Consider the following 21,169-nt stretch of genomic DNA (forward strand, 5'->3'; position numbering starts at 1 on the left):
GTCGCTTCTGGATGAGCATTTTCTTGTTGGCTTTATGGCCTTATACTGTCACGGTTGTCGTTGGTAATGGAGGACCAAAACGCAGCAGGTATGTGTATGCTCATCTTGACGTTTATTAACTCAGAATGAACGTACAAAAATAACAAAAAGAACGAACGATCAACAAAACAGTCTCTCAACTGAGAGTCCCAACCCCAATTAACCAAACATAGAAATAGACACACTAGACTAAACATAGAATACATGAAAATCAAACAGTGCCCAAAAACCCCGGAATACTTAAATCAAATGCCCCTTCAACAAACACACCACCCCGAACCACATAAAACGAATACCCTCTGCCACGTCCTGACCAAACTACAATGACAATTAACCCTTATACTGGCCAGGACGTGACATATACAGCTGGTTGAGTGCGGTCTTAGTGCCAGCATCAGTTTGTGGTGGTAAATAGACAGCTCCGAATAATATAGATGAGAACTCTCTTGGTAGATGGTGTGATCTACAGCTTATCATGAGGTACTCTACCTCAGGCGAGCAATACCTCGAGACCTCTTTAATATTAGACATGGAGCACCAGCAGTTATTGACAAATAGACACACCACCTGCCCCTCATCTTACCAGATGTACAGTTGTAGTCGGAAGTTTACATACACATAGGTTGGAGTAATTAACTCATTTTTTAACCACTTTACAAATTTCTTGTTAACCTCTATGGGCTAGGTGGGACGCTAGCGTCCCCCCCGTGGTGCACTCCATCAACAGCAGGTGCATTTCAAGAGCGGCAAATTTGAAACCAAATAAATGTCAAAATTCAAATTTTTCAAACATACAACTATCTTACACCCTTTGAAAGATAAACATCTCCTTAATCTAACCACGTTGTCCGATTTCAAAAAGGTTTTACGGCGAAAGCATAAAGTTAGATTATGTTAGGAGAGTACATTGACAATAGCTGTGTGTAATGTTTTGTCAATTCAAAGACAGGGTCACCAAAACCATAAAACCAGCTAAAATGATGCACTAACCTTTTACAATCTCCATCAGATGACACTCCTAGGACATTATGTTAGACAATGCATGCATTTTTAGTTCTATCAAGTTCATATTTATATCCAAAAACAGCGTTTTACTATGGCATTGATGTTGAGGAAATCGTTTCCCTCCAATAACCGGCAGTCAAGTCAGCACCACAAATTAAATAATTAAAATTAGAAAACATTGGTAAAATATTATATTGTCATTTAAAGAATTATAGATTTACATCTCTTGAACGCAATCAACTTGCCAGATTTAAAAATAACCTTACTGGGAAATCACACTTTGCAATAATCTGAGCACTGCGCCCAGAAAAATACGCGTTGCGATACAGACTAGCCGCCATGTTGGGGAGATCTAAAATCGAAAATACTATGTAAATAACCCATTACCTTTGATTCTCTTCATCAGATGTCACTTCCAGGTATCACAGGTCCATAACGAATGTAGTTTTGTTCAAAAAAGCTCATCATTTATGTCCAAAAATCTCCGTCTTGTTAGCACATGATCTAAGCCCGCCGGACTTCACTTCATGAACGAGGGGGAAAAATATATTTACGTTCGTTCAAACATGTCAAACGTTGTATAGCATAAATCATTAGTGCCTTTTTTAACCAGAACATGAATAATATTCAAGGTGGACGAATGCATTCTCTTTTATAACGTATTGGAACGAGGGTACCCAACATGAACTCGCGCGCCAGAGTCTAATCGGCCATCACCGTTCCATGGCTCTTGTTCGGTCAGATCTCACAGTAAAAGACTCAAAACACTTTGTAAAGGCTGGTGACATCTAGTGGAAGCAATAGGAAGTGCCAAAACATTAATCAACCCCTGTGTGTTTCAATGGCATAGGCTTAAAGGTAATTCAACACATCAGGTATCCACTTCCTGTCAGAAAATGTCTCAGGGTTTTGCCTGCCAAATGAGTTCTGTTATACTCACAGACACCATTCAAACAGTTTTAGAAACTTTAGGGTGTTTTCTATCCATATATAATAAGTATATGCATATTCTAGTTACTGGGTAGGATTAGTAACCAGATTAAATCGGGTACGTTTTTTTATCCAGCCGTGAAAATACTGCCCCCTAGCCCCAACAGGTTAACAAACTATAGTTTTGGCTTGTCCTAACCGACATCTACTTTGTGCATGAAAAGTTATTTTTCCAACAATTGTTTACAGACAGATTATTTCACTTCTAATTCACTGTATCACAATTCCAGTGGGTCAGAAGTTTACATACACTAAGTTGACTGTGCCTTTAAACAGCTTGGAAAATTCCTGAAAATGATGTCATGGCTTAAGAAGCTTCTGATAGGCTAATTGACATAATTTGAGTCAATTGGAGGTGTACCTGTGGATGTATTTCAAAGCCTACCTTCAAACTCAGTGCCCCTTTGCTTGACATCATGGGAAAATCAAAAGAAATCAACCCAAATAATTGTAGACCTCCACAAGTCTGGTTCATCCTTGGGAGCAATTTCCAAATGCCTGAAGGTACCACGTTAATCTGTACAAACAACAGTACGCAAGTATAAACACCATGGGACCACTCAGCCGTCATACCGCTCAGGAAGGAGACGCGTTCTGTCTCCTAGAGATGAACGGACTTTTGTGCGAAAAGTGCAAATCAATCCCAGAACAACAGCAAAGGACCTTGTGAAGATGCTGGAGGAAACGGGTACAAAAGTTTCTATCCACAGTAAAATGAGTCCTATATCGACATAACCTGAAAGGCCGCTCATTTTATATCGCTATTTCGGACTTTCGTGTCGCACCTGCCTGGTTGAAATATGTTTTTCATGTGTTTGTATGCAGGACGCTGTCCTCAGATACTCGCATGGTTTGCTTTCGCCGTAAAGCCTTTTTGAAATCTGAGACCGCGGCTGGATTAACAAGAAGTTAAGCTTTATTTTTATGTAATACACTTGTGATTTTATGAAAGAAAAATATTTATAATACTGTAGTTTGAATTCCGCGCACTGCAATTTCACCGGAAGTTAAACAATTTAAAGGCAATGCTACCAAATACTAATTGAGTGTATGTAAACTTCTGACCCACTGGGAATGTGATGAATGAAATAAAAGCTGAAATAAATCATTCTCTCTACTATTATTCTGACATTTCACTTTCTTAAAATATAGTGGTGATCCTAACTGACCTAAAACAGGGATTGTTTATTAGGATTAAATGTCAGGAATTGTGAAAAACTGTGTTTATATTTGGCTAAGGTGTATGTAAACTTCCGACTTCAACTGTAGCTGCTCTGTCTTGCTGACTCAGCGAAAATCCAGCCAGCTCTATATTATCCATGTCGTCGTTCAGCTACGACTCTGTGAAACATAAGATATTACAGTTTTTAATGTCCCGTTGGTAGGATGGTTCTCAATCATATATCATCCATTATGTTTTCCAATGATTGCACGTTGGACATTAGTACGGATGGTAGTGGTGGTTTACTCACTCGCCTATGAATTCTCCCAAGGCACCCACGACCTCCGCCCTGTGTACCTCCGTCTTTTCTTCACGCGAATGACAGGGATTTTGGCCTGGTCTCGAGAAAGCAGTATATCCTTGGCGTCGGACTCGTTAAATAAATAATCTTCATCCAGTTCGAGATGAGTAATCGCTGTTCTGATATCCAGAAGCTCTTTTCGGTCATAAGACTGAGACTGTAGCAGCAATATTATGTACAAAATTAAGTTACAAACAATGCAACAACAAAAACAAAAGAACGAAATAAAACAGTTGGTTAGGAGCCCATAAAACGGCAGCCATCGCCAAGTTTCCAGGATTTTGCAAACCTACCCAGAGTAAATCATGATGTGTAGAACAGTAGCCATGCAATGTTTGTGTGTCTGTACGTGTTTGTTCCCAGGAGCTGGAGGTGTGCGTGTCTGAGGAGTTTGTGGAGTTTGTGGCGGAGGGGGCAGTGGCCATCGATGTGTTCGGACATAAACAGGTGAACCACCGCAGGAACCTGGCTCTCTGGGACCTGGGAGTCATTCAGGCCAAGACACGAACCCTCAGAGAGAGGTGAGATCTAGTAGGAGATTAGGAGTTTACCAGTGTAGATGGGACATATGGGTTGGTGTGTACTTGGTTATATTCACTAGAACCCAAGTGGATGATACGAGGAGGGACTACCTGGACTTGTTCAATACGGAACTCTATTTTTCATTGCGAAACGTGTTCCGATTGCAAAATGTTTTGCTAAGTGGGCACTAATGAACACAACTCCGGTGTAATGACTGGTCTGGTATAATGACTGGTCTGGTATAATGACTGGTATAATGTCTGGTTCTGGTATAATGTCTGGTTCTGGTATAATGACTGGTTCTGGTATAATGTCTGGTCTGGTATAATGTCTGGTCTGGTATAATGACTGGTCTGGTATAATGACTGGTCTGGTATAATGACTGGTCTGGTATAATGACTGGTCTGGTATAATGACTGGTCTGGTATAATGACTGGTCTGGTATAATGACTGGTCTGGTATAATGACTGGTCTGGTATAATGACTGGTCTGGTATAATGACTGGTCTGGTATAATGTCTGGTCTGGTATAATGTCTGGTATAATGTCTGGTTCTGGTATAATGACTGGTCTGGTATAATGACTGGTTCTGGTATAATGACTGGTCTGGTATAATGTCTGGTCTGGTATAATGACTGGTATAATGTCTGGTCTGGTATAATGTCTGGTATAATGTCTGGTCTGGTATAATGACTGGTCTGGTATAATGACTGGTCTGGTATAATGACTGGTCTGGTATAATGACTGGTATAATGTCTGGTCTGGTATAATGTCTGGTATAATGTCTGGTCTGGTATAATGACTGGTTCTGGTATAATGACTGGTTCTGGTATAATGACTGGTTCTGGTATAATGTCTGGTATAATGACTGGTATAATGTCTGGTATAATGACTGGTCTGGTATAATGTCTGGTCTGGTATAATGTCTGGTCTGGTATAATGTCTGGTCTGGTATAATGTCTGGTCTGGTATAATGTCTGGTCTGGTATAATGTCTGGTATAATGACTGGTCTGGTATAATGACTGGTCTGGTATAATGACTGGTCTGGTATAATGACTGGTCTGGTATAATGTCTGGTCTGGTATAATGACTGGTCTGGTATAATGTCTGGTCTGGTATAATGACTGGTCTGGTATAATGTCTGGTCTGGTATAATGTCTGGTCTGGTATAATGTCTGGTCTGGTATAATGACTGGTATAATGTCTGGTCTGGTATAATGACTGGTATAATGACTGGTTCTGGTATAATGACTGGTTCTGGTATAATGTCTGGTATAATGACTGGTCTGGTATAATGACTGGTATAATGACTGGTTCTGGTATAATGTCTGGTATAATGTCTGGTCTGGTATAATGACTGGTCTGGTATAATGTCTGGTCTGGTATAATGACTGGTATAATGTCTGGTCTGGTATAATGTCTGGTATAATGACTGGTCTGGTATAATGACTGGTTCTGGTATAATGTCTGGTATAATGTCTGGTCTGGTATAATGTCTGGTCTGGTATAATGTCTGGTCTGGTATAATGACTGGTCTGGTATAATGTCTGGTCTGGTATAATGACTGGTCTGGTATAATGACTGGTCTGGTATAATGTCTGGTATAATGACTGGTCTGGTATAATGACTGGTATAATGTCTGGTCTGGTCTGGTATAATGACTGGTCTGGTATAATGTCTGGTCTGGTATAATGACTGGTCTGGTATAATGACTGGTCTGGTATAATGACTGGTCTGGTATAATGTCTGGTTCTGGTATAATGACTGGTATAATGACTGGTCTGGTATAATGTCTGGTATAATGTCTGGTCTGGTATAATGACTGGTCTGGTATAATGACTGGTATAATGACTGGTCTGGTATAATGACTGGTATAATGACTGGTCTGGTATAATGACTGGTTTCTGGTATAATGTCTGGTATAATGACTGGTCTGGTATAATGACTGGTTCTGGTATAATGACTGGTAAATCTGGTATAATGACTGGTCTGGTATAATGACTGGTCTGGTATAATGACTGGTCTGGTATAATGACTGGTCTGGTATAATGACTGGTCTGGTATAATGACTGGTCTGGTATAATGACTGGTCTGGTATAATGACTGGTCTGGTATAACTGGTCTGGTATAATGACTGGTCTGGTATAATGACTGGTCTGGTATAATGACTGGTCTGGTATAATGACTGGTCTGGTATAATGTCTGGTCTGGTATAATGACTGGTCTGGTATAATGTCTGGTCTGGTATAATGACTGGTCTGGTATAATGTCTGGTCTGGTATAATGACTGGTATAATGTCTGGTCTGGTATAATGTCTGGTCTGGTTCTGGTATAATGACTGGTCTGGTATAATGATCTGGTCTGGTATAATGACTGGTCTGGTATAATGACTGGTCTGGTATAATGTCTGGTAATGTCTGGTATAATGTCTGGTCTGGTATAATGACTGGTCTGGTATAATGACTGGTCTGGTATAATGACTGGTCTGGTATAATGACTGGTCTGGTATAATGACTGGTTCTGGTATAATGACTGGTCTGGTATAATGACTGGTTCTGGTATAATGACTGGTTCTGGTATAATGACTGGTTCTGGTATAATGACTGGTCTGGTATAATGTCTGGTCTGGTATAATGACTGGTCTGGTATAATGACTGGTCTGGTATAATGTCTGGTCTGGTATAATGACTGGTATAATGTCTGGTCTGGTATAATGACTGGTCTGGTATAATGACTGGTCTGGTATAATGACTGGTCTGGTATAATGACTGGTCTGGTATAATGACTGGTCTGGTATAATGACTGGTTCTGGTATAATGACTGGTCTGGTATAATGTCTGGTCTGGTATAATGTCTGGTCTGGTATAATGTCTGGTCTGGTATAATGACTGGTCTGGTATAATGACTGGTCTGGTATAATGACTGGTCTGGTATAATGTCTGGTCTGGTATAATGTCTGGTTCTGGTATAATGACTGGTCTGGTATAATGTCTGGTCTGGTATAATGACTGGTCTGGTATAATGACTGGTCTGGTATAATGACTGGTCTGGTATAATGACTGGTCTGGTATAATGTCTGGTCTGGTATAATGACTGGTTCTGGTATAATGACTGGTCTGGTATAATGACTGGTTCTGGTATAATGACTGGTTCTGGTATAATGACTGGTCTGGTATAATGTCTGGTCTGGTATAATGACTGGTATAATGACTGGTCTGGTATAATGACTGGTCTGGTATAATGACTGGTCTGGTATAATGTCTGGTCTGGTATAATGTCTGGTCTGGTATAATGACTGGTTCTGGTATAATGACTGGTTCTGGTATAATGTCTGGTCTGGTATAATGACTGGTATAATGTCTGGTCTGGTATAATGACTGGTATAATGTCTGGTCTGGTATAATGTCTGGTATAATGACTGGTATAATGACTGGTCTGGTATAATGTCTGGTCTGGTATAATGTCTGGTCTGGTATAATGACTGGTCTGGTATAATGACTGGTCTGGTATAATGTCTGGTCTGGTATAATGACTGGTCTTGTATAATGACTGGTCTTGTATAATGACTGGTCTGGTATAATGACTGGTCTGGTATAATGACTGGTCTGGTATAATGACTGGTCTTGGTATAATGACTGGTTCTGGTATAATGTCTGGTATAATGTCTGGTCTGGTATAATGACTGGTCTGGTATAATGACTGGTCTGGTATAATGACTGGTCTGGTATAATGTCTGGTCTGGTATAATGTCTGGTCTGGTTCTGGTATAATGACTGGTTCTGGTATAATGTCTGGTATAATGTCTGGTCTGGTATAATGACTGGTCTGGTATAATGACTGGTCTGGTATAATGACTGGTCTGGTATAATGTCTGGTCTGGTATAATGACTGGTCTGGTATAATGACTGGTCTGGTATAATGTCTGGTCTGGTATAATGTCTGGTCTGGTATAATGTCTGGTCTGGTATAATGTCTGGTCTGGTATAATGACTGGTCTTGTATAATGACTGGTCTTGTATAATGACTGGTCTGGTATAATGACTGGTCTTGTATAATGACTGGTCTGGTATAATGACTGGTTCTGGTATAATGACTGGTTCTGGTATAATGACTGGTTCTGGTATAATGACTGGTCTGGTATAATGACTGGTTCTGGTATAATGACTGGTTCTGGTATAATGACTGGTTCTGGTATAATGACTGGTTCTGGTATAATGACTGGTTCTGGTATAATGACTGGTCTGGTATAATGACTGGTATAATGACTGGTTCTGGTATAATGACTGGTTCTGGTATAATGACTGGTTCTGGTATAATGACTGGTTCTGGTATAATGTCTGGTATAATGACTGGTTCTGGTATAATGACTGGTTCTGGTATAATGACTGGTCTGGTATAATGACTGGTCTGGTATAATGACTGGTATAATGACTGGTATAATGACTGGTATAATGACTGGTTCTGGTATAATGACTGGTTCTGGTATAATGACTGGTTCTGGTATAATGACTGGTCTGGTATAATGACTGGTTCTGGTATAATGACTGGTCTGGTATAATGACTGGTTCTGGTATAATGACTGGTTCTGGTATAATGACTGGTCTGGTATAATGACTGGTTCTGGTATAATGACTGGTTCTGGTATAATGACTGGTTCTGGTATAATGACTGGTCTGGTATAATGTCTGGTTCTGGTATAATGTCTGGTATAATGACTGGTCTGGTATAATGACTGGTCTGGTTCTGGTATAATGACTGGTTCTGGTATAATGACTGGTTCTGGTATAATGACTGGTTCTGGTATAATGTCTGGTATAATGACTGGTCTGGTGTAATGACTGGTCTGGTATAATGTCTGGTATAATGACTGGTCTGGTATAATGTCTGGTATAATGACTGGTCTGGTATAATGACTGGTCTGTTATAATGACTGGTCTGGTATAATGTCTGGTCTGGTATAATGACTGGTATAATGTCTGGTCTGGTATAATGTCTGGTCTGGTATAATGACTGGTCTGGTATAATGTCTGGTATAATGTCTGGTCTGGTATAATGACTGGTCTGGTATAATGACTGGTCTGGTATAATGACTGGTCTGGTATAATGACTGGTCTGGTATAATGTCTGGTCTGGTATAATGACTGGTATAATGTCTGGTCTAATGTCTGGTCTGGTATAATGTCTGGTCTGGTATAATGACTGGTCTGGTATAATGACTGGTATAATGACTGGTCTGGTATAATGACTGGTTCTGGTATAATGACTGGTCTGGTATCTGGTTCTGGTATAATGTCTGGTTCTGGTATAATGTCTGGTTCTGGTATAATGACTGGTTCTGGTATAATGTCTGGTTCTGGTATAATGACTGGTTCTGGTATAATGACTGGTTCTGGTATAATGACGGTTCTGGTATAATGACGGTTCTGGTATAATGACTGGTTCTGGTATAATGACTGGTTCTGGTATAATGACTGGTTCTGGTATAATGACGGTTCTGGTATAATGACTGGTCTTGTATAATGACTGGTCTGGTATAATGACTGGTCTTGGTATAATGACTGGTTCTGGTATAATGTCTGGTATAATGTCTGGTCTGGTATAATGACTGGTCTGGTATAATGACTGGTCTGGTATAATGACTGGTCTGGTATAATGTCTGGTCTGGTATAATGTCTGGTCTGGTTCTGGTATAATGACTGGTTCTGGTATAATGTCTGGTATAATGTCTGGTCTGGTATAATGACTGGTCTGGTATAATGACTGGTCTGGTATAATGACTGGTCTGGTATAATGTCTGGTCTGGTATAATGACTGGTCTGGTATAATGACTGGTCTGGTATAATGTCTGGTCTGGTATAATGTCTGGTCTGGTATAATGTCTGGTCTGGTATAATGACTGGTCTTGTATAATGACTGGTCTTGTATAATGACTGGTCTGGTATAATGACTGGTCTTGTATAATGACTGGTTCTGGTATAATGACTGGTTCTGGTATAATGACTGGTTCTGGTATAATGACTGGTCTGGTATAATGACTGGTTCTGGTATAATGACTGGTTCTGGTATAATGACTGGTTCTGGTATAATGACTGGTCTGGTATAATGACTGGTCTGGTATAATGACTGGTCTGGTATAATGACTGGTTCTGGTATAATGACTGGTTCTGGTATAATGACTGGTTCTGGTATAATGACTGGTCTGGTATAATGACTGGTCTGGTATAATGACTGGTCTGGTATAATGACTGGTATAATGACTGGTTCTGGTATAATGACTGGTTCTGGTATAATGACTGGTTCTGGTATAATGACTGGTCTGGTATAATGTCTGGTATAATGACTGGTTCTGGTATAATGACTGGTTCTGGTATAATGACTGGTCTGGTATAATGACTGGTATAATGACTGGTATAATGACTGGTATAATGACTGGTTCTGGTATAATGACTGGTTCTGGTATAATGACTGGTTCTGGTATAATGACTGGTTCTGGTATAATGACTGGTTCGGTATAATGACTGGTCTGGTATAATGACTGGTTCTGGTATAATGACTGGTTCTGGTATAATGACTGGTTCTGGTATAATGACTGGTCTGGTATAATGTCTGGTTCTGGTATAATGTCTGGTATAATGACTGGTCTGGTATAATGACTGGTCTGGTTCTGGTATAATGACTGGTTCTGGTATAATGACTGGTTCTGGTATAATGACTGGTTCTGGTATAATGTCTGGTGTAATGACTGGTCTGGTATAATGTCTGGTATAATGACTGGTCTGGTATAATGTCTGGTATAATGACTGGTCTGGTATAATGACTGGTCTGGTATAATGACTGGTCTGGTATAATGTCTGGTCTGGTATAATGACTGGTATAATGACTGGTCTGGTATAATGTCTGGTCTGGTATAATGACTGGTCTGGTATAATGTCTGGTATAATGTCTGGTCTGGTATAATGACTGGTCTGGTATAATGTCTGGTATAATGACTGGTCTGGTATAATGACTGGTCTGGTATAATGACTGGTCTGGTATAATGTCTGGTCTGGTATAATGTCTGGTATAATGTCTGGTCTAATGTCTGGTCTGGTATAATGTCTGGTCTGGTATAATGACTGGTCTGGTATAATGACTGGTATAATGACTGGTCTGGTATAATGACTGGTTCTGGTATAATGACTGGTCTGGTATCTGGTTCTGGTATAATGTCTGGTTCTGGTATAATGTCTGGTTCTGGTATAATGACTGGTTCTGGTATAATGTCTGGTTCTGGTATAATGACTGGTTCTGGTATAATGACTGGTTCTGGTATAATGACTGGTTCTGGTATAATGACTGGTTCTGGTATAATGACTGGTTCTGGTATAATGACTGGTTCTGGTATAATGACTGGTTCTGGTATAATGACTGGTTCTGGTATAATGACTGGTCTGGTATAATGACTGGTCTGGTATAATGTCTGGTATAATGACTGGTTCTGGTATAATGACTGGTTCTGGTATAATGACTGGTTCTGGTATAATGACTGGTCTGGTATAATGACTGGTCTGGTATAATGACTGGTCTGGTATAATGTCTGGTATAATGACTGGTTCTGGTATAATGACTGGTTCTGGTATAATGACTGGTTTTTGTATAATGACTGGTCTGGTATAATGACTGGTCTGGTATAATGACTGGTATAATGACAGGTTCTGGTATAATGACTGGTCTGGTATAATGACTGGTCTGGTATAATGACTGGTTCTGGTATAATGACTGGTTCTGGTATAATGACTGGTTCTGGTATAATGACTGGTTCTGGTATAATGACTGGTTCTGGTATAATGTCTGGTCTGGTATAATGACTGGTCTGGTATAATGTCTGGTATAATGTCTGGTCTGGTATAATGTCTGGTATAATGACTGGTCTGGTATAATGACTGGTTCTGGTATAATGACTGGTTCTGGTATAATGACTGGTATAATGACTGGTTCTGGTATAATGACTGGTCTGGTATAATGACTGGTATAATGACTGGTTCTGGTATAATGACTGGTCTGGTATAATGACTGGTTCTGGTATAATGTCTGGTATAATGACTGGTTCTGGTATAATGTCTGGTCTGGTATAATGTCTGGTCTGGTATAATGACTGGTCTGGTATAATGTCTGGTATAATGTCTGGTCTGGTATAATGTCTGGTATAATGACTGGTTCTGGTATAATGACTGGTTCTGGTATAATGACTGGTTCTGGTATAATGACTGGTATAATGACTGGTTCTGGTATAATGACTGGTATAATGACTGGTTCTGGTATAATGACTGGTTCTGGTATAATGACTGGTTCTGGTATAATGACTGGTCTGGTATAATGACTGGTTCTGGTATAATGACTGGTCTGGTATAATGACTGGTATAATGACTGGTTCTGGTATAATGACTGGTATAATGACTGGTTCTGGTATAATGACTGGTTCTGGTATAATGTCTGGTCTGGTATAATGACTGGTTCTGGTATAATGTCTGGTCTGGTATAATGTCTGGTCTGGTATAATGACTGGTTCTGGTATAATGACTGGTTCTGGTATAATGACTGGTTCTGGTATAATGACTGGTTCTGGTATAATGTCTGGTTCTGGTATAATGTCTGGTCTGGTATAATGTCTGGTCTGGTATAATGTCTGGTCTGGTATAATGACTGGTCTGGTATAATGACTGGTCTGGTATAATGACTGGTCTGGTATAATGACTGGTCTGGTATAATGACTGGTCTGGTATAATGACTGGTTCTGGTATAATGACTGGTTCTGGTATAATGACTGGTCTGGTTCTGGTATAATGACTGGTTCTTGTATAATGACTGGTCTGGTTCTGGTATAATGACTGGTTCTGGTATAATGTCTGGTATAATGACTGGTTCTGGTATAATGACTGGTCTGGTATAATGTCTGGTATAATGACTGGTTCTGGTATAATGACTGGTTCTGGTATAATGACTGGTTCTGGTATAATGTCTGGTATAATGACTGGTTCTGGTATAATGACTGGTTCTGGTATAATGTCTGGTATAATGACTGGTTCTGGTATAATGACTGGTTCTGGTATAATGTCTGGTATAATGACTGGTCTGGTATAATGTCTGGTATAATGACTGGTTCTGGTATAATGACTGGTCTGGTATAATGACTGGTTCTGGTATAATGTCTGGTCTGGTATAATGTCTGGTATAATGACTGGTTCTGGTATAATGACTGGTCTGGTATAATGTTTGGTATAATGACTGGTTCTGGTATAATGACTGGTCTGGTATAATGACTGGTTCTGGTATAATGTCTGGTATAATGACTGGTTCTGGTATAATGTCTGGTATAATGACTGGTTCTGGTATAATGACTGGGTCTGGTATAATGTCTGGTATAATGACTGGTCTGGTATAATGACTGGTTCTGGTATAATGACTGGTCTGGTATAATGACTGGTTCTGGTATAATGTCTGGTCTGGTATAATGTCTGGTATAATGACTGGTTCTGGTATAATGTCTTTTCTGGTATAATGACTGGTTCTGGTATAATGACTGGTTCTGGTATAATGACTGGTTCTGGTATAATGTCTGGTCTGGTATAATGTCTGGTCTGGTATAATGTCTGGTCTGGTATAATGACTGGTCTGGTATAATGACTGGTCTGGTATAATGACTGGTATAATGACTGGTTCTGGTATAATGACTGGTTCTGGTATAATGACTGGTTCTGGTATAATGACTGGTTCTGGTATAATGACTGGGTCTGGTATAATGACTGGTTCTGGTATAATGACTGGTCTGGTATAATGTCTGGTATAATGACTGGTTCTGGTATAATGACTGGTTCTGGTATAATGTCTGGTATAATGACTGGTTCTGGTATAATGACTGGTTCTGGTATAATGTCTGGTATAATGACTGGTTCTGGTATAATGACTGGGTCTGGTATAATGTCTGGTATAATGACTGGTTCTGGTATAATGATCTGGTATAATGACTGGTCTGGTATAATGACTGGTTCTGGTATAATGACTGGTTTAATCTGGTATAATGACTGGTTCTGGTATAATGTCTGGTATAATGACTGGTTCTGGTATAATGACTGGTCTGGTATGTCTGGTATAATGACTGGTCTGGTATAATGACTGGTCTGGTATAATGACTGGTTCTGGTATAATGACTGGTCTGGTATAATGACTGGTCTGGTATAATGTCTGGTATAATGACTGGTTCTGGTATAATGACTGGTTCTGGTATAATGACTGGTTTCTGGTATAATGACTGGTTCTGGTATAATGACTGGGTCTGGTATAATGACTGGTTCCGGTATAATGACTGGTTCTGGTATAATGACTGGTTCTGGTATAATGACTGGTCTGGTTCTGGTATAATGACTGGTCTTCTGGTATAATGACTGGTCTGGTATAATGTCTGGTATAATGACTGGTTCTGGTATAATGACTGGTCTGGTATAATGACTGGTATAATGACTGGTTCTGGTATAATGACTGGTTCTGGTATAATGACTGGTTCTGGTATAATGACTGGTTCTGGTATAATGACTGGTTCTGGTATAATGACTGGTTCTGGTATAATGACTGGTCTGGTATAATGACTGGTATAATGACTGGTATAATGACTGGTTCTGGTATAATGACTGGTTCTGGTATAATGACTGGTTCTGGTATAATGACTGGTTCTGGTATAATGTCTGGTATAATGACTGGTTCTGGTATAATGACTGGTATAATGACTGGTTCTGGTATAATGACTGGTTCTGGTATAATGACTGGTCTGGTATAATGTCTGGTTCTGGTATAATGACTGGTCTGGTATAATGACTGGTCTGGTTCTGGTATAATGACTGGTTCTGGTATAATGACTGGTTCTGGTATAATGACTGGTTCTGGTATAATGTCTGGTATAATGACTGGTCTGGTATAATGACTGGTCTGGTATAATGACTGGTCTGGTATAATGACTGGTCTGGTATAATGACTGGTTCTGGTATAATGACTGGTTCTGGTATAATGACTGGTCTGGTATCTGGTTCTGGTATAATGACTGGTTCTGGTATAATGACTGGTTCTGGTATAATGACTGGTTCTGGTATAATGACTGGTTCTGGTATAATGACTGGTTCTGGTATAATGACGGTTCTGGTATAATGACTGGTTCTGGTATAATGTCTGGTCTGGTATAATGACTGGTTCTGGTATAATGACTGGTTCTGGTATAATGTCTGGTTCTGGTATAATGACTGGTCTGGTATAATGACTGGTTCTGGTATAATGACTGGTCTGGTATAATGACTGGTTCTGGTATAATGACTGGTTCTGGTATTCTGGTATAATGACTGGTTCTGGTATAATGACTGGTCTGGTATAATGTCTGGTATAATGACTGGTTCTGGTATAATGACTGGTCTGGTATAATGACTGGTTCTGGTATAATGACTGGTTCTGGTATAATGACTGGTTCTGGTATAATGACTGGTCTGGTATAATGACTGGTCTGGTATAATGTCTGGTGTAATGACTGGTTCTGGTATAATGACTGGTATAATGACTGGTTCTGGTATAATGACTGGTTCTGGTATAATGACTGGTTCTGGTATAATGACTGGTATAATGACTGGTTCTGGTATAATGACTGGTATAATGACTGGTTCTGGTATAATGACTGGTTCTGGTATAATGACTGGTATAATGACTGGTTCTGGTATAATGACTGGTCTGGTATAATGACTGGTTCTGGTATAATGACTGGTCTGGTATAATGACTGGTATAATGACTGGTTCTGGTATAATGACTGGTATAATGACTGGTTCTGGTATAATGACTGGTTCTGGTATAATGTCTGGTATAATGACTGGTTCTGGTATAATGACTGGTTCTGGTATAATGTCTGGTCTGGTATAATGACTGGTTCTGGTATAATGTCTGGTCTGGTATAATGACTGGTTCTGGTATAATGACTGGTCTGGTATAATGACTGGTCTGGTATAATGACTGGTATAATGACTGGTTCTGGTATAATGACTGGTTCTGGTATAATGACTGGTTCTGGTATAATGACTGGTTCTGGTATAATGACTGGTTCTGGTATAATGACTGGTCTGGTATAATGTCTGGTATAATGACTGGTTCTGGTATAATGACTGGTCTGGTATAATGACTGGTTCTGGTATAATGTCTGGTATAATGACTGGTTCTGGTATAATGACTGGTTCTGGTATAATGTCTGGTATAATGACTGGTTCTGGTATAATGTCTGGTATAATGACTGGTTCTGGTATAATGTCTGGTATAATGACTGGTCTGGTATCATGTCTGGTATAATGTCTGGTCTGGTATAATGTCTGGTCTGGTATAATGACTGGTTCTGGTATAATGACTGGTTCTGGTATAATGTCTGGTATAATGACTGGTTCTGGTATAATGACTGGTTCTGGTATAATGACTGGTTCTGGTATAATGTCTGGTCTGGTATAATGACTGGTTCTGGTATAATGACTGGTTCTGGTATAATGTCTGGTAACTCTGAGTCTGGTATAATGACTGGTCTGGTATAATGTCTGGTATAATGTCTGGTCTGGTATAATGTCTGGTCTGGTATAATGACTGGTTCTGGTATAATGACTGGTTCTGGTATAATGTCTGGTATAATGACTGGTTCTGGTATAATGTCTGGTATAATGACTGGTTCTGGTATAATGACTGGTTCTGGTATAATGACTGGTTCTGGTATAATGTCTGGTATAATGACTGGTTCTGGTATAATGTCTGGTATAATGACTGGTTCTGGTATAATGTCTGGTATAATGACTGGTTCTGGTATAATGACTGGTATAATGTCTGGTCTGGTATAATGTCTGGTCTGGTATAATGACTGGTCTGGTATAATGACTGGTCTGGTATAATGACTGGTATAATGACTGGTTCTGGTATAATGACTGGTTCTGGTATAATGACTGGTCTGGTTCTGGTATAATGACTGGTTCTGGTATAATGACTGGTCTGGTTCTGGTATAATGACTGGTTCTGGTATAATGTCTGGTATAATGACTGGTTCTGGTATAATGACTGGTCTGGTATAATGTTTGGTATAATGACTGGTTCTGGTATAATGACTGGTCTGGTATAATGACTGGTTCTGGTATAATGTCTGGTATAATGACTGGTTCTGGTATAATGACTGGTTCTGGTATAATGTCTGGTATAATGACTGGTTCTGGTATAATGTCTGGTATAATGACTGGTTTTTCTGGTATAATGACTGGTTCTGGTATAATGTCTGGTATAATGACTGGTTCTGGTATAATGACTGGTTCTGGTATAATGACTGGTTCTGGTATAATGACTGGTCTGGTTCTGGTATAATGACTGGTTCTGGTATAATGACTGGTTCTGGTATAATGACTGGTTCTGGTATAATGACTGGTTCTGGTATAATGACTGGTTCTGGTATAATGTCTGGTATAATGACTGGTTCTGGTATAATGACTGGTTCTGGTATAATGTCTGGTATAATGACTGGTTCTGGTATAATGTCTGGTATAATGACTGGTTCTGGTATAATGACTGGTTCTGGTATAATGTCTGGTATAATGACTGGTTCTGGTATAATGACTGGTCTGGTATAATGACTGGTTCTGGTATAATGACTGGTTCTGGTATAATGACTGGTTCTGGTATAATGACTGGTTCTGGTATAATGACTGTTCTGGTATAATGACTGGTTCTGGTATAATGTCTGGTATAATGACTGGTCTGGTATAATGACTGGTTCTGGTATAATGACTGGTCTGGTTCTGGTATAATGACTGGTCTGGTTCTGGTATAATGACTGGTTCTGGTATAATGACTGGTTCTGGTATAATGACTGGTCTGGTTCTGGTATAATGACTGGTTCTGGTATAATGACTGGTTCTGGTATCATGTCTGGTCTGGTTCTGGTATCATGTCTGGTCTGGTTCTGGTATAATGACTGGTCTGGTTCTGGTATAATGACTGGTATAATGACTGGTTCTGGTATAATGACTGGTCTGGTTCTGGTATAATGACTGGTTCTGGTATAATGACTGGTTCTGGTATAATGTCTGGTCTGGTTCTGCTATAATGACTGGTCTGGTATAATGCTCTGGTATAATGACTGGTTCTGGTATAATGACTGGTTCTGGTATAATGACTGGTTCTGGTATAATGTCTGGTCTGGTTCTGGTATAATGTCTGGTCTGGTTCTGGTATAATGACTGGTTCTGGTATAATGACTGGTCAGGTTCTGGTATAATGACTGGTTCTGGTATAATGACTGGTTCTGGTATAATGTCTGGTATAATGACTGGTCTGTTATAATGACTGGTTCTGGTATAATGACTGGTCTGGTTCTGGTATAATGACTGGTCTGGTTCTGGTATAATGACTGGTCTGGTTCTGGTATAATGACTGGTCTGGTTCTGGTATAATGACTGGTTCTGGTATAATGACTGGTCTGGTATAATGACTGGTTCTGGTATAATGTCTGGTCTGGTTCTGGTATAATGACTGGTTCTGGTATAATGACTGGTCTGGTATAATGACTGGTCTGGTATAATGACTGGTATAATGACTGGTTCTGGTATAATGTCTGGTCTGGTATAATGTCTGGTATAATGACTGGTCTGGTATAATGTCTGGTCTGGTATAATGTCTGGTCTGGTATAATGTCTGGTCTGGTATAATGTCTGGTCTGGTATAATGACTGGTCTGGTATAATGTCTGGTATAATGACTGGTTTTGTATAATGTCTGGTCTGGTTCTGGTATAATGACTGGTCTGGTTCTGGTATAATGACTGGTATAATGACTGGTTCTGGTATAATGACTGGTCTAGTTCTGGTATAATGACTGGTATAATGACTGGTTCTGGTATAATGACTGGTTCTGGTATAATGTCTGGTCTGGTTCTGGTATAATGACCGGTCTGGTTCTGGTATAATGACAGGTATAATGACTGGTTCTGGTATAATGACTGGTTCTGGTATAATGACTGGTTCTGGTCTAATGACTGGTCTGGTTCTGGTATAATGACTGGTTCTGGTATAATGTCTGGTCTGGTTCTGGTATAATGTCTGGTCTGGTTCTGGTATAATGACTGGTTCTGGTATAATGACTGGTTCTGGTATAATGTCTGGTCTGGTTCTGGTATAATGACCGGTCTGGTTCTGGTATAATGACAGGTATAATGACTGGTTCTGGTATAATGACTGGTTCTGGTATAATGACTGGTTCTGGTCTAATGACTGGTCTGGTTCTGGTATAATGACTGGTTCTGGTATAATGTCTGGTCTGGTTCTGGTATAATGTCTGGTCTGGTTCTGGTATAATGACTGGTTCTGGTATAATGACTGGTTCTGGTATAATGACTGGTTCTGGTATAATGACTGTTCTGGTATAATGACTGGTTCTGGTATAATGTCTGGTATAATGACTGTTCTGGTATAATGACTGGTCTGGTTCTGGTATAATGACTGGTTCTGGTATAATGACTGGTCTGGTTCTGGTATAAGGACTGGTATAATGACTGGTTCTGGTATAATGACTGGTTCTGGTATCATGTCTGGTTCTGGTATAATGACTGGTCTGGTTCTGGTATAATGACTGGTTCTGGTATAGTGACTGGTCAGGTTCTGGTATAATGACTGGTTCTGGTATAATGACTGGTTCTGGTATAATGACTGTTCTGGTATAATGACTGGTTCTGGTATAATGTCTGGTATAATGACTGGTTCTGGTATAATGACTGGTTCTGGTATAATGACTGGTCTGGTTCTGGTATAATGACTGGTCTGGTTCTGGTATAATGACTGGTTCTGGTATAATGACTGGTTCTGGTATAATGACTGGTTCTGGTATAATGACTGGTTCTGGTATAATGACTGGTCTGGTATAATGACTGGTTCTGGTATAATGTCTGGTCTGGTTCTGGTATAATGACTGGTCTGGTTCTGGTATAATGACTGGTTCTGGTATAATGACTGGTTCTGGTATAATGACTGGTTCTGGTATAATGTCTGGTTCTGGTATAATGTCTGGTTCTGGTATAATGTCTGGTCTGGTATAATGACTGGTATAATGACTGGTTCTGGTATAATGTCTGGTCTGGTTCTGGTATAATGACTGGTTCTGGTATAATGACTGGTCTGGTATAATGACTGGTATAATGACTGGTTCTGGTATAATGACTGGTTCTGGTATAATGACTGGTCTGGTTCTGGTATAATGACTGGTCTGGTTCTGGTATAATGACTGGTTCTGGTATAATGACTGGTCTGGTTCTGGTATAATGACTGGTCTGGTTCTGGTATAATGACTGGTATAATGACTGGTTCTGGTATAATGACTGGTTCTGGTATCATGTCTGGTTCTGGTATAATGACTGGTCTGGTTCTGGTATAATGACTGGTATAATGACTGGTTCTGGTATAATGACTGGTCTGGTTCTGGTATAATGACTGGTATAATGACTGGTTCTGGTATAATGACTGGTTCTGGTATAATGTCTGGTCTGGTTCTGCTATAATGACTGGTCTGGTCCTGGTATAATGACTGGTATAATGACTGGTTCTGGTATAATGACTGGTTCTGGTATAATGACTGGTTCTGGTATAATGACTGGTTCTGGTCTAATGACTGGTCTGGTTCTGGTATAATGACTGGTTCTGGTATAATGTCTGGTCTGGTTCTGGTATAATGTCTGGTCTGGTTCTGGTATAATGACTGGTATAATGACTGGTTCTGGTATAATGTCTGGTTCTGGTATAATGTCTGGTCTGGTTCTGGTATAATGACTGGTTCTGGTATAATGTCTGGTATAATGTCTGGTCTGGTATAATGTCTGGTCTGGTATAATGTCTGGTCTGGTATAATGACTGGTCTGGTGTAATGTCTGGTACAATGACTGGTCTGGTATAATGACTGGTCTGGTATAATGACTGGTTCTGGTATAATGACTGGTCTGGTTCTGGTATAATGACTGGTATAATGACTGGTTCTGGTATAATGACTGGTTCTGGTATAATGTCTGGTCTGGTTCTGGTAT

General features: G+C 39.7%; 1 protein-coding gene and 1 long non-coding RNA gene across 7 annotated transcripts in view; one reads left to right on the plus strand and one right to left on the minus strand.

Annotated features, from left to right (window-relative positions):
- Positions 1-21,169, plus strand: part of LOC106608308 (kinesin-like protein KIF13B) — a 105,201-nt gene that overhangs the window by 50,989 nt on the left and 33,043 nt on the right. For all 6 annotated transcript variants that reach the window (XM_045721142.1, XM_045721146.1, XM_045721145.1 and 3 more), the window contains one exon: positions 3,921-4,078. In XM_045721142.1, the coding sequence (XP_045577098.1) occupies positions 3,921-4,078 (158 nt within the window). The remainder of the gene's footprint in view (positions 1-3,920; positions 4,079-21,169) is intronic.
- The window catches only part of LOC123743511 (uncharacterized), a 75,847-nt gene that overhangs the window by 37,099 nt on the left and 17,579 nt on the right, over positions 1-21,169 (minus strand). The gene's annotated exons all lie outside the window — the stretch shown is intronic.

This window comes from Salmo salar, chromosome ssa06, assembly GCF_905237065.1.
Source record: "Salmo salar chromosome ssa06, Ssal_v3.1, whole genome shotgun sequence".
Taxonomy (NCBI): Eukaryota; Metazoa; Chordata; class Actinopteri; order Salmoniformes; family Salmonidae; genus Salmo; species Salmo salar.